The 18,490-nt window shown below is 44.1% G+C and overlaps 1 protein-coding gene and 1 long non-coding RNA gene across 2 annotated transcripts; both read left to right on the forward strand.

The window, feature by feature from the left end:
* Nucleotides 1-263: 263 nt before the first annotated feature.
* Nucleotides 264-14,364, forward strand: LOC136940842 (carbonic anhydrase-related protein 10-like). The gene is made up of 9 exons (XM_067233165.1): nucleotides 264-520; nucleotides 1,254-1,328; nucleotides 6,084-6,226; nucleotides 11,117-11,302; nucleotides 11,677-11,772; nucleotides 12,045-12,117; nucleotides 12,244-12,398; nucleotides 12,613-12,787; nucleotides 13,248-14,364. The coding sequence occupies exons 1-9, from the start codon at nucleotides 463-465 to the stop codon at nucleotides 13,268-13,270; spliced, it is 984 nt and encodes a 327-aa protein (XP_067089266.1). The 5' UTR covers nucleotides 264-462; the 3' UTR covers nucleotides 13,271-14,364.
* Nucleotides 14,365-15,925: 1,561 nt separating this feature from the next.
* LOC136941311 (uncharacterized) lies at nucleotides 15,926-17,622 on the forward strand. Its single transcript, XR_010876479.1, has 4 exons — nucleotides 15,926-15,980; nucleotides 16,452-16,506; nucleotides 16,711-16,754; nucleotides 17,524-17,622. It is a non-coding gene; the product is annotated as an uncharacterized lncRNA (long non-coding RNA).
* The last annotated feature ends 868 nt before the right edge of the window (nucleotides 17,623-18,490 follow it).

The following is an 18,490-nucleotide window of genomic DNA, read 5'->3' on the forward strand; positions in this document are numbered from 1 at the left end:
CTGACATTATTTTCTCCACATGCAGTCGCCGAGTATACATTTGACTGTGGTGGATGAATCCGTGCTGCTACTTCGCTCTCCCTTTCTTCCTGTCTGTAGAGAGGGAGGGAGAGGGCGACAGATAAGGGGGAAGAGAGTGAGATAAGAAGGGGGAGAGCGAGATATTGTCTGAGAGTGTCTCTGGGAGAACGAGAGATGATTAGACAATTTGCACAGTCAAAACAAACGATATTGTGTTTTTTTTTAATGGATTATAAATGAACCATATTTGTTCATTTGCTCCATGGTGGTAGAGCGCGCTGCGCGCTAGGAGTCAAAAGACGGCAATCTCAGACACTTGGAACGGAGACAACTCGTTTTGCTGCGGGAAGATGCCTGAGCAAAGTTTGGATTCGTTTGGAACTCTGAAGTTTACAAGCGATGTCTGTAGCTTTTACAAAACGAACCTGGAATGAATAAAGAATGCATATCGTTTGGAGCATACTTCTAATTTTTTCAGCATATGTCATCCGTACATCAGGTAGGTTATGCTAAATTTGAAGTTGAGATAGCATTACTTTGATATTTTAGTCGTTTATGACTGCGCTACATATACTTTTAAATATTAACGTATTTGTTGGCCATTTGAACCAACCCTGTAATGCTTAAATCGGGATATGCATCCAGTTGCCAGATTTATTCGTCACCAATTTAGTATCGCATCCAGACAGTTATGGTGCTTTCCATTTGTGCACGAGGAATTGAGCTCAAAGCAGTTTTTAAAGTACGACTTGTAATAACAGTACACTGCCTTAAATATTCATAATTTACAGGACAAAATATGTCTGGGATTAAACGTTTGCCCCTCCCTCATATTGGTAGCTCAGTAGAGGGGAATTTCCAAAAATGTGTGAGTCTGTCACATTTGTAATGTGGAGATTGGGTCAGCGTGATGAGCGTGAATCCAGATGATCTTTTCACGTGTAGCCTTCAGTTATCGGTATTGCCCGTCAGTTTCGTCATTGCTAGACTGAAATGCGCTAGGAACTGGTCGCCAGTAAGCTTTGCTTTGATGCAAAGGAAGCCGGTTAAACAATTAAGAACTTCAGATCTGGTCTCCGATTTGTTAACTGCAGAGGTTTCTGCTTTTCACATACTCCTATTGAGACAGCTAGATGTTATCATAACCACATAGCCAGTATCAGCATTTTGCAGGTGCTTAACTGCCTACTTTTACTGAACCGATACTAACTTATTACAATCTCTTATTTCAGCACAACAAATCTCATCAAAAATTCATGATGGTTGGTGGGCGTACAAAGATGTTGTCCAAGGAAGCTTTGTTCCAGGTAATGACTCTCTCTTGCACTCCTACACTCCTCCCCACCTCTCTGCAGTAGGACTGTCAGGTTCATGGCAGTCCTGCAGGTCTAATGAAATTTTGATCACAATCCTGTCGCCTCCTGCTTCCTCATCATCCTCGCCGTGCCCTGCTCTGTATACAAGCTGTGCCAAAGCCTCATTGCCTCCTCCACCATTCCTTCACCGTGTTCTTTTAACTTATCTCCACCTCTCCTCCACCTCAGTTCTCCTTCTTCTAGCCCTCCTCCACCTCTCCTCTTTCTCCCTCGCCCCCACAGCCACACTCCTCCACCTCTCTCCCTGTCCCATCTTTCCCATTCCTTGCCCTTTTTGATTGTGTCTCCATTCCTCCACCTCTCTCTTTACCCCTCTGTTCCCCAGTGACATTAGAGCTATGAGCGGGCGTCAGATTGTGTGACAGATAGGCCGTAACCCGGCGACAGGTGACAGCCGTACTGCGGGAAAGCTCATCCAAGATGGAACCCTTGGTGCGTTGTGTTTTAGAATGCTCCCTGACCTTTACAGTGAGCATTCTGCTGCATTATCAGAGTGAAGGACACAGGAGACATGGCCTTTCTCCCAGTCACGTAGCCATCAGTTGTTATCACATCTACAGTGGAGACCTGGGAGGCAGGGGAATCCTCTCACCTGCTGGATGACTGGCTGGCTGTTTTGCTGGCTGGCTGGCTGGATGGATGGCACAGATGATTATTACTAATTGAAAAAAAGGTGTTTTGTTCGATTTGGAAGGTGTCGTTTTACTATAGTTGATAATGAGTTAATAAATACAGGTTTAAGCAGGTTGCAGGCATGTTGAACAATAGGTAGACATACATTACATGCTGTCTGGTGGTATTGGAGGAGGACAGCTGGGGAGAATAACATAATTCTGGGTGTTATTATTTGTGTGTGCTGCAGTGTTGGTAAGTAGGTCACCAAGTTAGTGATCACAGACACTTCTCTGGCTTTTCTTCTCTCACTTACACACACACGCACATACATGCACACACACACACACAGTTATCTTTATCACTCTTTCTCTCGCTCTGTATTTCTCTCTCTCTCCTTTTGCCTCATACACACGCACACGCACAGACACTCACACCCTTAAAGACTCCAAGGACCAAGAGAGGGGAGAGGAAGAACCAGATCCCTCCCACGCCTGAATGAGGTATGAGTGATTTGAAATGGAGAGGGAAAGAGAGGCAGGGATAGAATTATGATTACTCTGCTCTCAGTAATCTTTTAATGTCATTACCAGGCAGCCATATTCACTGTGCTGGCACTTTGTAGTCTACACTATTACTCAAGGCAATAATAACATTAAAGCCCTTCTCCCTGGTCGCCCCCCCCCCCCCTCCCAAACCGCAGGGATGAGTGAGCTGGGGGAGCGACACACCAGTTATCATTCTCAAATGCCTTGCCTCCGGCTCTGTGTTCAAACCAGCAACCCTTTGGTGGACTGTGGGCTGCAGCGCCCCTTCCAGAAGGGCAGGACGCCACTTGATCTTTCTGCTTGTCACGGCTGACCAATGTACGACACGGCGAGTTAGATAACAACTGGCTTTTGGAACCTGTTAAAAAGGAAAGCAGAGCCACACTAATGGGATGAAGGAGCCTGGGAGATGCCAGGGACGTGACATATCCTTCTTGTCATGTCAGAGGAAGATATGTTTTGCACCGAGGAAATGTACTGGACAGATGGTGTTGAATCCAAAACAATATTTTTACAACTTCGGGATGATAATCACTTGTCAAAAAAGCGATTTTCCTATCTTATTGCCAACCATTCCCTAGAGTCCAGGCTTGCTGTATTGATCATTTATTTGTCCTTGTAATGTGGGATAATTCCATGGCCTATGGTGTGCCTTGACCCAACCTTTAAAGAATAGTAGATTCGAGAGCCTAGTTCTGAATGTTTTACCCCAAATCTGTACGACAAAATTAATTCTGACCAAAAATAGTATTGTCTGAATCTCAAATCCCGCATCACTGTATTTAGTAGAGCAATGGAACTCGGTACCTCCGGTTCCTCTTTGGCAGTAACAGCTGCAACAAAAATATTTTTAGCAAAGTGTTCCATCAATAGTCCTCTCTGAGCCCTGGAGGTCAGACACGCCCGATAATAAATTGCATGATGGATCATCAGACCAATCCTCTTCTCTCACTAGGCGTACCGTACCGACGGGACCAACCCATCCCTGAAGCTGCGCTTCCTGAGATGGTTGTATGGTGCCGCATGCTAGCGTGCACAAGCACTCTCTAATTTGTACACCTGGAGGAACTCTGGGATGGACAACTAGCATGCGGAAGAGGTGTGTTTACACTGGTAGTACCCAGGCTGCATTCACAGCACGGGTTAAGACTCACAGAGGGCAACTCTGCCATCTTTTTGGGGGATATTTATTGTCAAATTGGAAAGATAATCCTGCCAAATATAGGGAGGCTTTTAGGCATAATCGTAGAAAGTGTGTGCGTACCCATTGAGCGAGAGGGAGAGAGGATTACACCACTTTTACATCAGTGTTTTAGGTAACATAGTCTGACCTTTCGGAGAGAAAAGTCAGACAATGTATTACAAAACCTTACCTACCATTACGTGTATTACTGTAACAGTGTCCCTTATCATGCTGGGTTGGCAATTCAGCATTTTTTTGTGTTCAAAAGGGGTTCCAGTGGTCCGACACTACTAGCAAGCAGCTAGATTGTGAGCAGGAATGTGCACAGCCTGAACTGGGTTTTGCCAACATTGAGCAGTCTTGACACAACACAGCCAGTAATCTCAGGAGGATGTCACCACTCCATCTCTCTCATTTGCATCTTTCACAGAAAGAGCTGTTGCTTTCATCCAGAGGCGTAATGTAGGTCACAGATACAGGGTCTAATGTATGGCTGGTGGCTGGTGGCTATACGGGAGTTGCTCTGGCAGTATTAAAGTAAGCAGGCTGTCTTTGTGGCAGTGACAGGCGAGGCCTTCTCCCTATCTGTGAGATCACAGGTCGTAGCCGGAAACATGATTTCTCTTAGCATCTCTAGTACTGACGTCTGATACAGTCGCATGGTGGATTCAGAAGATGGTTTTTCTATTTTGGGATTAATAGTCAGACTTTCCGAAGGCTCTCTGCATTCTGACATCTTTTGACAGTTTCTTGGCACCAATTATACTGTCCCAAGGTTTCAGTGTCCCCTTAACAGGTCTGTGAGGTGACATATTGTATCGTTTGGCTTGGAAGCCAAGGGTTATGCTTTTAAACAGTCCCTCACAAATCTCTCTCTCAGGAACCTAACGATTCTATAAGGAAGCTTTTTCCAAGATGGTCCTCACGCAAGGGACTAGCAGCTTTTTATATGTACTCTACAGGAATAATGGGGGTCTGTGTCTAAATTGTCTCCCTGCTTCCTTCTAGGCTTTCCAGATGCGAATCAGGCTCTAATCCTACCCTAGTGTAGCTTCGTTAATATCCCTGAACCCTTAGCCACACACATAAACACACACACACACACTAGCCAAGCTGAGCTGCACACATACACACACACTCAAAGAACCAGGCACCATGATATAATCAGGTTGACGTCAGGCTTGTTGGGCAGGGGTGGGGATTGTACTCTTGAGGTCAGGGCTTCCACATCTGTCGCCTTTCTGTATCTTTTTCAAACTGTAAGCTCTGATGGGCCAGAAGAGAGAGGAGGAAGATGGAGATGGAGAGGAACGGGATCCTCCCTGATACTGAGCCAAAGTATTTGAGAAGGGGGAGAGTTATAGGGGGAAGGAGAGAGACAAAAAGGCGGCAGGGGGAGGTGGAGAAAGATGTCAGTCACTTGCAACTGAGCCATATTTTCTGAAAGAGAGGGGGGTTGAAAAGCAAAAGTATGGAATGGAGAGGGAAAGTAAATAAAAAAATTAAGTCATTTAGCAGACGCTCTTATCCAGAGCGACTTACAGTAAGTACAGGGACGTTCCCCCGAGGCAAGTAGGGTGAAGTGCCTTGCCCAAGGACACAACGTCATTTGCATGGCCAGGAATCGAACCAACAACCTGATTAATAGCCCGATTCCCTAACCGCTCAGCCATCTGACTCCCTGAGTAATTTTTATGAGAATGAAGAGGGCAAAGTTGTTTGTAGGGGGTTGATAGAGTTTTTTTTAATAGTAGGATTAATGTCTATTTAAAATGTATTTCAGGTGATCGTATTCTGTAAGTAATAGAAAATAATAATAATCATCAGTGGGGGTTGGGAAAGAAAACCCACCCTGCACTTTCCTTTCACCAATAGAAACATAGCATTAATATTCAATGCATCTGATTTTAGGTCAGTGACAGGATGCATGTCCAATGAGGGAGATTCTGAGTGTGGTTCTAAATCCACCGCAGGATGATCTAGATAATCAGGTTTGGCATCACTCGCATGGTCAGGTGGTCAGATTCCTGGGCAGATCTAGCAGGAACCATACAAGCTTTTAAAAGCTCCTCTTCCAAATGGAGAGCCATTTTGGAAATATGCCTTTTTGTAAATTGAACAGCAAGAAGCTCTTTAATGTGACGTTAAGTACCACAGTATGGTGATTCAAATGAAGATTTGCTTTCATCCACCACTCATCTGATGTTGATGTGTATCTTCAGTCATTCACAGCACCTGTTCTAAATTTGAAAGAGGCTCCTCTTATTGAACTTTTTTCTTTCCCAGTATTCCTCGTTTTGCCATTAAAACTGCTCACACAAACACTTCCTCCCCTTGCTCCAGTACCATCGTTCTGGGGGCTGGTGAACACTGCCTGGAACCTGTGTGCCATGGGAAAGAGGCAGTCTCCCATCGACATTGAGACCAGTCGCATGATATTTGACCCCTATCTGACCCCTCTGCGCATCAACACAGGAACCCGCAAGGTAAGAAGATTGTAGCAGATCCCCTTCTTGATTGGGGGGGATAGGGGAGATCCATGGTCTTATAGGCTTAGGAAACAGTGGTTATGTCTTTCTAATCTATGGTTTGATGCTGTCGTATGAATTTAGGGAACCAGGGTGGACTGAGCCTTGTAGTTCAAGAGCAACAAAGAAGCCAAAGTGACTGATGAAGTCAGTCTAAAATCTCTTCATAGAATGAATCTCTTCTCTAAACGTCGTGCCTGTCCAAAGCCTCGAACAGGAGCGTGTGTTTTCAGAGTCCTGAGCCAGCAGCAAGCCACAGCCCCTGGTCCCTATGAAGATCCATCAGCTGCCCACACTCTGTTTCCAAAGCAGCCATACACGCCTTTCCCCATCCTCAAATGACCCATAAAACAGACGGGCCCATTATGGGACGGCACTTATTGCCGGAATGAATGTTGGCAGGATGCCCCATGCCCAGGCTGCCAGCTGAGAACAGGGTCAGAGGGGACTGGGTAGGGGGTTATGAGCACGGGGTCAGATGGGGCACAAAGGGATACTAGATGGGAGAGTGGCCAAGGGGGCAGTGACAACTATAGGGTACTAGCAGCATAACAGTAACAGAGAGCGGTGAATGCCCACTGGGGCGAACAGTAAAGCTCATTAGGGACTATCTGAAATCACAGGAGAATGAGAGCAACAACATGAAAACGGCCTTCCGTTACTACAGTTACGAGTCAAGCTGTCGCTTTAATCTTAGGAGATTTGACAGTGTCCTTTTTGTGCAATAATAGTTTTTTTTTTTCTTTTTTTTCTTCTACAATGTCATTGAAGAATGATCAAATTGACCAGCTGTGGTGATGTAAGATTAAGGGTAAAATGTTTGTTTCATATTGAATTAGTCACGAATTCACCGGTTAGGTGACAGATGACACAAGTGTGACTGATGGGAACCAGGTTTTACAGTAATCTAGTTGTCTCAAGCAGCACATGACTGGGTCATGGGGCTGAAGCTTTACAATTCAACCTGAAACATGTTCGGTCATCAGGCTACTGCAACGGTTGTTCCGTAAAACAAGTCTTCGGGTCTCTGGCTTCGACCGTGTCACCAGCACACCCCTCCTCTGGCTATGTGATGCTTGAGATGTGGTTTGATGCAAAAACACTGAAGAATAAGAAACCGCGGGGGGGTGCAGACATGGTGGAAGAGCACTAGAAGTGGTGGAAATGTATGAGAGTGTTAAATCCTCTTTTTAAGTCTAGTTTTATGATTAATGCCAGTGTGCATCTGCTGAGTGAGAGGGAAGCGCTCGACCATCTGTCCTGACATGAGACTGTGTGAGAGTGTGTGTGTGTGTGTGTGTGTGTGTGTGTGTGTGTGTGTGTGTGTGTGTGTGTGTGTGTGTGTGTGTGTGTGTGTGTGTGAGAGTGAGAGTGTGTGTGTGTGTGTGAGTGAGGGAGGGAGCGTATGTGCCATATAGCATGGCATTACTGATATTCTAAAATATCTTTACCAACAGATTGGATATTTTGGCACACTAACCATCTGGTTTCCTTTGTTGCTCCAATGTTATGCAGTGTTGGCTTCATTTTCAAATCCCACTATGCTGTCAAAGTCACACGTGTGCATACACACTTACAGACACACTCACAGGCTAATTCTATGTCAAAGGTATCCCTAAACTTTATTTATGCATCCAAATCCACACTGGGTCAGTTCATTTTCTTCTCTCAGAAACAATACTCAACAATTTATCTCGGATACATGGGGCCAAAAGGAACTCATAACTTTGGAATATTCGATAAAGACGATTAATCCTAAATGGTGGCATGATTCGCCAGGAGAACAGAGACAACATGAAACTCGGCTGATAAGCTATTTAACATGAAAAATTATTCTGTTCTATGACACTTTGATTCCACTCCAGCGTGGTGACATTTTACTAATAAATTGGATTCAGTGGGAGCCAGTGACAGAGCATTAGTCATTTCCTATCTCACTCGCTCCCATGCCCAGTTGCCCACATACACACACTCACTCACCCACACACATTCTTACCCTCTCATACAGATACACACACACACACACGAGGACAAAATAATTAACCCACGAAGATAGACAGTTTCTTATTAATGACCCCATGCGTACAGTACATGAAACATTCAGTGGGCAACAGGTTGGCTTTTTGTCAGCATTTGTCATGCTAATTAATATTTTATCACAACATATTGGTACTTATATCTTATAAAATGTGTGAAATCCATTAACAATGGATCTACTGTGTCAATAATAACCAGAAAGCGGCTATTCTCCAACTGCAGCAAATACAAGTTGAATCAGATTAAAGTCAACAGTGTACACATTAAATCAGATTTCTTCAATTATCCTCAGTTGAACTTGAATCGAGGTGAACAAAGTAGATTTCCTAAGCGGGGGAACAAAATTTGGAGCAGATGAAAGTCGCTTTAGTGCACCTTGAGGAGACGCAGGTGTCACATCCAGACATATCTTCAAATCCTCCGGATCCTGAGATTCCCGGTGGTGAGCTACAAAGTGCTGCTGGAGAGACAGAGATGGAGGGAGGAGGCAGGTGGAGGAGGTGACTGGGGGGTTATATACACAGAAGATTAATCATTCTGACAGGTGTTGCACACTCAGAGGCATCACGCCTTCACTAGATGAGATGATCAGGGGTCGTCCTGAGGTCCACATGACCTTCAGATAGCTTTTAAGTATAAAATCAGTTTGTTTTCCTCGTGTCTTTCATGGATTTATTTAACGTTTTCAAATGGAGTGAAAGTCAGAAACTATCTAGGTTCTGTCAGTGAGAGATTTTTGCAAACTCGTTTCAAAGTGCTGCTACATCTCTGCTGTGACCTCACCAACATGTTTACTGCAGTTCCTCTGCAACTGATCTCCACCAGAGCTCTCCCCAGTGGTTCCTATGCATTGTGTGCGTTAGCATGTGCATGTGTGAGGCTGTGTTCGAGAATGTCGGCGTTCAGTCATTTCCCGGTGTTAAAAACCAAGCCAAGATGAGAGCCAGGGGCTGGGGTGAGTTGTTAGAGGCCTCACATGAGTTGTGTGCAGACAAAGTAGAGGGGCTGTGATTGCTGTAGCACAGGTCCCAGAGGACTTGGGATCTCCCTCAAGGAAGACGAGCACTAAAAGGAACTGATGGGGAGCTACTCAGTTCAACATCAAAGCTAGGCTAGCTTGTCTTTGTGTAAAATTCTGTATTGCTTGCTTGCAATGCTAATGATGTGGCCTCAACCATGGAGACAAACCAGAACCCTACATGCCCACAGAGGACAATCAGTATGGGTCAGTCATAACCTCAAAACTGGACCTCAGCACTTATCAGAAAATATGAGCTCCCAATATCTGAGCTTAATTTACTGAGGCGAAGCAGCAATTAGTGCAAAGGCTTTTCAACCCGGCCAGGCTTGGTGTGATTCCTGGTCTTGTAGGCCTGTTTAATCTAGGACTCTTGTTAAGCAGCTTTTGTATTTCCACAGAGGCTGCTACTGTGTTTTGGACTGCTTTGAGCAGGAAACAGAATCACCAAATCCCTCAACCGGGGTGCTATTCTGTATCAACACTTCCTTGTGTCTACATCACACCCAGGTTTCAAGTTAAACTAGTGTGTTGGGGCTAAGTTAACTCAATGTTTGAAAGTGAAAGCCAACCATCAGGTTTATGGGCTAACCCTGACCCTTGGCTGCTGACTGTTGGCTGCTGACTGTTGTGATAGTGTGTATATACATAATGCATAATCTTAAGTTTTTAAAGGGAATTTTCAGGTGCAACTTTTACCTCTGTATAACCTCTCTTTCCAGACCCATGTCACTCTTGCTTACTCTTAGTAATCTCTGTTTCTATTTCTTGCAAATGTATGAAAATATTTTGTCAGTGGTTTAGTATGGTATTTACAGTAGAGTCGTTGAAGAGGCGTACATCTTCCTCAGAACTGCGGTCAAAGCAGCATGGCAGGCTGCTACCTCACCGCTGAGGTAATTAGAATAGGTGTCAGAGGAAAAATGGCTTTAATATATAACACTGTGGAAGAATTGAATTAAAGTTCATCTCTCGCCGTTTGCTCATTTGATTACATGCATTATGCAGCAAGACTGTGAGGAAAAGGCCCTCTGTTAAAAGCCTATTAAAAGTGATGTGTCAGGTAAAATGTATGACTTCTTTTGCCTCATTTTAAACATCAGCCGTAGTTTATTTCCACGTTTCCCTTTGATAAAATGACTTAAGTCGGCCTTCTTGTGATAAATGGATTACTCGCCTATGCACACCCCCCCCCCTTCCCTCTCTCTCACTCTATCTACATCTGTTTATGAAAGACTTGATGCTATCGTTGCATGCTATGACATTTTGAAGGATTTAGTGTCCCTGTTGGTGTCTCGTCCCTAAAGGTGACACGGAACACAACACATGAGCTGCTGTCTTGTAATTCTCAGCCCATCGTCTTGCCTGCTTTAGCGGTGACTTGAGAGAGACAGATATCAACGTTTTCTCAATTTACTATATTTTAATCCACCTTTTAAAAACCTCATTTGCAGATGATCTCAGTGGATTACTCTGTGATTATTACAAGCCTGAGAGTGCTGTGAATGTTTTAATTATATTTTGCAGTACAGGCACGCAAAAAATGTGTTTGGGTGCAGTTTCATTTGCACCCATTCATTAAAGAAAGAGTTGAGGAACTTTAGCTACGTGTTCAATCATAGGTAGCTAGGAAGTTCTGCTAATGAAAAGCACCATGCACAGTTCGCTATCTTCCTTTGCCTCACATTCGATCTAACTTCCTTTAAACTTTAGGGAAGTTGTAATGAAGAAAATATGTATTGACCCACTGGTGTATATGTACCTCAGACGAGCCCACTTTCTTCTCTGTGCAGATGGGAGGTACCATGTACAACACTGGCAGGCATGTGTCACTGCGGCCTGACAAGGCTCACTTGGTGAATATCTCAGGTGGGCCGCTGGGTTACAGCTACCGACTGGAGGAGGTCCGGCTGCACTTTGGCAGTGAGGATGAGCAAGGCTCCGAACACCTGTTAAATGGACAGGCCTTCCCAGGAGAGGTAGATCTGGGACACCTTACCACATGCTTCTTAAACTGTAGTCTTGACAGAGGACTTTGTTATGATTAATTACTGGATTCTTATTGGTCAGACACTGTAAGTATTTGACAGAGGAGACATTATAAGGCCAACTCCTATAATTGTGTCTGGGAGAGACTGTCTGCTGGGATTGTTAGGGTTAACCCTAAGTACAGTTGGACTACATGATCACACTCTTTAGCACTTGATTTCATGGTGTTCCACCGCTGTCAGATTTTTTGGAGTATCTACTAACACCGTCTTTTACATCATGGTGGATTGTGACATTGGTAGCATGTATGTGAATGTATTACAAATGTGGTTTGAAAGACTTAATCATTACTATGGTCCTCTAGGTTCAGCTCATACACTACAACCAGGACCTGTATTCCAACTACAGTGAAGCCGCTAAGAGTCCCAACGGAATAGCCATAGTCTCCATCTTTATTAAGGTCAGTCCTTCACATCTTCTGTACCTCCATGTCTAGATAAAGGTCACAGCTGGATATCTGTGCTATAGCCTGTTCTGGCTGAAAATCCTCTCTATTGTTGTACGGGTTGGAGGGTGTGTGTGTTTGTGTGTCTGTGTGTGTGTGTGTGTGTGTGTGTGTGTACGCTCCTACTGCATGTTTCTGGTTTGCAGAGTGAAAGCTCCATGGTGTTACAGTATGTGGTGATGTGTATTATAAATATTTGATGGTCTTCTACATCTCTGGTCTCACAGCTGTCTGAGGCCTCCAACATGTTCCTGAACCGCATGCTGAACAGAGACACCATCACGAGAATAACATACAAGCGTAAGCATTCATCAGCCCCTCTCTCTCTCTAACATACACACTCACACTGACACATATCACCAAACAAGCTGGTTGGTTCTCCTGTCGGGAAAGCATCATTAAAACATTGTGTGTCTTTCATGTCAGATGATGCCTTCCTGTTGATGGGTCTGAACATAGCTGACCTGTATCCAGACACCACACGCTACATCACTTATGATGGTTCCATTACTATCCCCCCCTGCTTCGAGACTGCCACCTGGATCCTCATCAACAAGCCAGTCTACATCACACAGATGCAGGTAGACCAGCCCCCAACCCAACACATACATGTACACTATGGAACTGATTGGCTCTCTGTCATTAAAATAAAAGTTTTTGTCTTTTGTTCTTCTGCTGCTATATCTTATCATCTCTCACTCTTTTGGATATCTCTTTCTCTTCCTTCCTTCCTTCCTTCCTTTTTACTCTCCTCCTCTCATCCCTCTCCCCCCATCTGTCTCTCTCTCCCCGCAGATGAATTCTCTTCGTCTGCTCAGTCAGAACGAGCCCTATAAGATATTCCTAAGTATGAGTGACAACACGCGGCCCGGCCAGCCCCTCCTCCAGCGCTGCATACGCACCAACATCAACTTCAGCAAGCAGGGGCGTGACTGCCCTAACAACCGAGCCCTACGCCCACAGTACCGAGGTGTGGGTCTATCGTTGTGTTCTCATGTGTGTCTGTGGGTGTGGGTGTGGATGTGGCGGTGTTGGCTGGCGGATGCGTGGGTGGCTGTGTGTTTTTTAGTTTTTGAAATGATATTAACTCAAGGTTACCCATCTGGTTTCAGCGGTAAACATTGCTGTATTGATTAGGAGAAACAAACATACTGTATGTTCTCCCATCTTCAAACGTTTTTTTTTCCTCGTCTGCCTTCCAGTTACAATAGAATGTAGAGTGTTTCAAGGTCAGTCGTACATACTGCAAAATCTGTGTTCTCTGAAAATTCAATATGCGTTGGCTCGGTTTTCTCTCGCCTTTCAAGAAAGTCTGCGGGGACAAAGCTGTTTCAGAAGATCAGAAACTGCGAAGGTTCTAGAAGTATTGCCTCTAGTGAACACTTCCATAACCAGTGGCCATAACCATGCTAACTCTGTTCTCTTTACAGTAAACCAGTGGCTGCTGAAGTAGCCCCGAGAATATCTAGTCTGCAACACAACACAAGAAGAGAGACTCCATTTTAAATCCTAACGGCCAACAATGGATTTTAGTGTGGAAATGTGTTTATATTTTTTGGGACTCTTTGAGCCTAGGAGCAGATGGATTCCCACTGCTGAAGACTGCACCTGGACAGTGTTGTTTCTGTTGCTGAGAATATAATTCACTCTGTTCTTTTTTGTTTCATATATTTTTAGAGACGTGTGAAAGAAGTGTGAAACACATTTAGGGGACTATAGAGGGAAGGAATATTTGTCTGGACTCAGTCGTGAGGCTAGAAGGGTAACATATGGGGTGTGGGTGGCAGTGCTGTCCACTACTCCATATTTAGACCTGTGGTTGTTGTTTGTGAGGACTATTCAGCCCTGTACACGTCTGTGTCCCTATTTGTGTTGCATGGACCACTGCGCTGGAGACCACAGAGGGGGGCGGGTCTCCTCAGTCAGCTGACGAACTATTGACTGTTCGGGTACACCATCATCTGACTCACTCGAAGCCCCCAAAAATCCCCAAGGACCAGCACCATACAAATTAATGGAATGACCAAATATATTGACAGTGACTTCAGATCCAGCTAACTTATTTAGATACTAGTAGAATTTCACTTCATTCTTAACACTAAATCTACTTGTGATATGACAAACGTATAATCTTTCTTTTTGGGATGGATGATGTTAAACAGAAAGACTGACGAGATATAGTGTTTTGTATTTGCAACACTTTTCTAGCCATATAGGCCCTTTGCCTTGTATTTGTTCATTTGTTTACACTGTTTGCTGACTGTGTTATGGGCCCAGTGCTCTTGAAATCACAAAAAGGAAAATATTTACTGTGCCACTTCTTACACTGGGCTTATGTATTCTGTTGAATGTTGTCTTGTTGAAATCTGAAGAGAACATGGAACGTGATTTGTCTACAAATTCTCAAAAGCAGTCACAAAGCAGTCCTCATCAATTATTTATCCTCATTTCTGATTCTGAGCTGTGTACGGAGTTGAAGGGAATGTGGAATTGTGTTTTTGTGTGAGTGTGTGTTTGTGTGAGTGCGTATGCTAGCTCACTGTCTCTTGCGGGGATTATCTTTCTGAATAAAGAAGGTTAATTACGAATGTTAAATCTTTTCGTTTTGCGTCGTCTTAAGCTGACATTACATAATATTTACTGTATGAGAATAACACTTTTTGCCCCTACACAGTAACAGCTTTTGTGAGGGAGAGATCTGATAAGCATTTATCATCCAGGGCATCATCTACAGGAGGCCCTGCATCAGTCTGACAGTGTTGCCTAGCAACATTATTTACAGTATACCAATCCTGGCCTTCCCCCCCTGTTGAAATTAATATTAATATTCCTCCACATTCACATGCCTGTCTGTGTGCAGGCGATTGGTGGTTGCGGTTACCATGGTATCCCTGAGCTTGCGAGGTATTGCTCACTCTCACATATTTACACATATAGGTCAGACAGTGCAGGATGTCTCTGCTCTCGCTGATGGGCATGTGCTGTGCTCACCAGACTTTCAAGCAAGAGTCTGTTTGTCAAACGATGACGTTTTTACGAGTGAAAAAGTGCTCATCCTCGTTCTCTTCTGCAGTCCAGTCAGCATGAGGCTAAGAGAAAAAGGGGGGGAGGGGGGACGACGCTCCATATTGGAAATAAATTTTTCAACATCCAAGAGTAGTCTGGCATAACAAGACTGGTCTAATCTAAGTCCAGCACCACTTCCCACCTCAGATGCACAAGCACATTTATTTTTACATCTGCAAATACATGCTTTCATACGTACATTATAGGAGCACAAGGAGACCATAAACTTGAACAGAGTGTCCTCAGTCCTGGAACACAGTACTGCACTCTGGAAGTTTAAAACTTAACTAAGCCCACATGACAGCTAGACATAACAAACCCAGACAACATTGCAGAGTGTAGGTAATAAAATGCACAAGAGGTTTAGCCTACATGTACTGCTGCATGCTTGGGGGAGGATGTTCCTTCTTAGGAGCTGTTACATCACAGTCAGATCTGGGCTGCTTTAGTCTGGGGATGCTCTCTAGGACCAGTTCTGGGATGAAAGGAAAGCAGAGACTAATATATCCAGGTCATTCCAAGCAACATGGGAAGCTCAGGGGACTCCCCTCCCACACAGAATCCTCCCAGTCGGCCTAGAAGTAGTTCAGTTATACAACAAGTGATATGTACTCACTTTTGGAATTCACTGGGCTTTATGGTCTTATGCCAAGTGATGAGTCCAAATATAAAGGTGTGTGCGTGCATGCGTGGATTTTAGATACGTGTAATGGTTACAGTAAAGCATAGACATCCCTCCGTGTTCGAAAAGACATTTGACACTATAGAGACGTTATTTTACTGACACCTAGTGGTTGGTAGGAAGGTAAATTGCAACAATTACATTTTAGCATTGCAGGCCACCATTAGTCAAATAAATTACAATAATTAATCTGTTTTAAAACGTCAACGTTTGTCCTATACATTCTTCCAAATTGTTACGATTATTGTGTATTGTGTACTGCAGTCACTGTGCACGCCGCTTGTTCTCCGCAACGACAGGTGGCGCTGTGCCCAAATGAACCCTGCAGACCGGAGCAGGGGAAAAGCTGCAGAGAGTTTAGGCCTCCGGATCGACAAACAGCGCGTCCGCGTCGAGGGAACAAAGGAGTTGTAAGGTAAGGGCATGTTAAATGGTTTTTACTTTGGGAATATTCGAGTAGATTTCAATATTGCATGTAAAACTGATGCCAACTACATTTATTTGGAAATCAGAGCATAATCTTTTCAAATGTATCTCTTGTAGACTTTCAAATGTGCTGTCATCTTGTCTAGACGATTAGCCCCGCTACTGTAGCTTGCATCAGATTCAAGGCACTTCCGCGCTGTTTTGCTAGCTTGGTTACTTAACGTCAGTTAAGTATTAATAGCGACTATTTTAAATGCACATGATGCATACGAAAACTAGCCAAATCTTTAACTCCGTAGACAAAGCAACGTGTTCATCATCCAATACAATGTGACCCAAATTCAGGCAGCTAATCCGTGGTGTCTAGCTAGTTAGCCAGAAAGGGCCTTTAGGGGGCTTTGTGTTTTCACTAGCCTGTCTGTCTTTTCAAAAAGTTCTCTTCTTTGTATTTTTTTTATAGAGCTGAATGATGGAAGTAGTGTAAACTTCAGGACCCCCCTCGCACAAGATGTCAAGTAAGGAATTTAACTGAGATGCTGATCAGCAAAAAACGATATGCTAATTATCAGTCACATCTGACTAACAGTGCACGTTGGGGTTTTCGATCCCTGACGAATAGTGCATTGGAAACCTATCTATTATTTGTTGGTCTAGGAGCAATGTTCTTGACCTCAGTTTAGGCTAGCTGAAATAAATGGCTTTGTTTTTTTTCCTCGCAGAAAGACCTTCCTATGCCCCTCCCCCTGCCCCCACTCCCACAACAGTAAGTATCTCTCACACTCTAAGGGGAGTGGGCCTACCAGGAACTCATCATCCATTGGCCGCTTAATCGTTAACGTAATCCTAGAACAGATTCTAGATCCAACAATTTGACATGCAACTACCTTACTAACAACATTGGTATAAATTAGCTGTTGTCTTTGCTAACTGAAAACTTTCAGACATATGGTGGCACATTAGGCATGTCACATGTGTGGTTTGGCTGGTGTGGTGTAGTAGTTGTGGCTATGCAATACATGCCCCATGTCAACCAATTAATTTACCAGGCACCACCGGGTAAGCCACGTCAGACATGTCAACGTTTTCTTTAAGACCAAACCATCCACCATGTAAATCCTCTTCTGAAATGTTTTGCACAGAACTACTGTGCACCTTTCAGAGACTCATTCAGGAAGGTCTAACACATAACGCCAAAATCACTTATTAATAAGTTGTACCTTATTTTCCAGAATACAGAACACATTTCTATTTAAGCGTTCTGGACGGTTGCGTCCTCCTGACTGAGACTACGGTCACTGATATTAGCTGCTACCTCCTCCCGTTACATCCCCTTGCATTTAAACTGATGTTTCTACAACAGATGACATCACAATCAGTGTATTGAATAGATGACTGCTTCTGCATTGCATGACCATAAGAAAAAGAAACCAAACAAAAACAACTTTTCTTTTTTTCTTTTGTTTTTGGTCCCTCTCCCCCCTCTTGTTTGTGTCATTTCTCATTCGTGTTTTGTCTCACTTGTCTTCCATCAGCAATTGCCCTCCGCCCCAGGGTTTGTGGGCTACAACCCTTACAGCCATCTGGCCTACAACAACTACAGGCTGGGAGGGAATTCCGGAGGCAGCAGCAGGGTAATGAAAGGACCATGGCCAAGCAAGCAGGACTACTGTCCACCAGGGAGGGAGGGGCGGAAGGGTTAGGAGCCAGGCTTTAGATTATTCCCTCTTAAATGCAAATGACAGGAAAACTGAACAAGGAAAAAGTGGAAACTAGACATGATTCCCACCCGCAAATTGTCTAAAATTCATATTCAAATTTTTATTTGGAAGTTTTAATGTCTCAGGCATTGAAAGAGGATGGATGACAGTTACCTGCACCAAGTTGTCAGTTTACCTTGACTTCAGTAGCTGGGCCACACCTCTATCGGCTGACAAACGGTTATTAACCTGATTCAGGTTTGGTTTTGGGAAGGAGAACAACAACTCATTGTAGGCTGTTGAGATACGCCCAGCATGTCTTGTACCAGATGGCTGCCTATCTGCTGAGGCCACGCCCCTCTTAAACTGCTAGTCAGCATCCCCATGCCATGCAGAGGCCCATGGTTACGCCAAATCGAGACTCCAGATAACTGGGTCAAGTATTAGAACTGGGAAACGAACAAGAAGCTCATCTCTTAGGACAGACGTGAGAGTCTGAAGTCAGCCGATCTGTCACCCAAGTAGCACCCCATTGCACTGGACAAGGTCATATCGTCATTGTCACATTCAGTTTTGTCCCCTCTGCCCTCTTTCATAGTGCTAGCGGCGTTTTGTTTGGTAGTATAAAGTCATGCCAGCACACTCAAATATTACAATACCTACCTTCATGGTTGCTTGATGAAGATGGTTGCTGCGATTCTTCTGTCTTGTGTCACTGTGGTCTACTGAATGGTTTGGGTTAGGAGTATTTGAGTGAACAGGTATAGCTTTATCCAGCTACAGTAATAACAGAAAGTGATAT

Source organism: Osmerus mordax, chromosome 3, assembly GCF_038355195.1.
Source record: "Osmerus mordax isolate fOsmMor3 chromosome 3, fOsmMor3.pri, whole genome shotgun sequence".
Taxonomy (NCBI): domain Eukaryota; kingdom Metazoa; phylum Chordata; class Actinopteri; order Osmeriformes; family Osmeridae; genus Osmerus; species Osmerus mordax.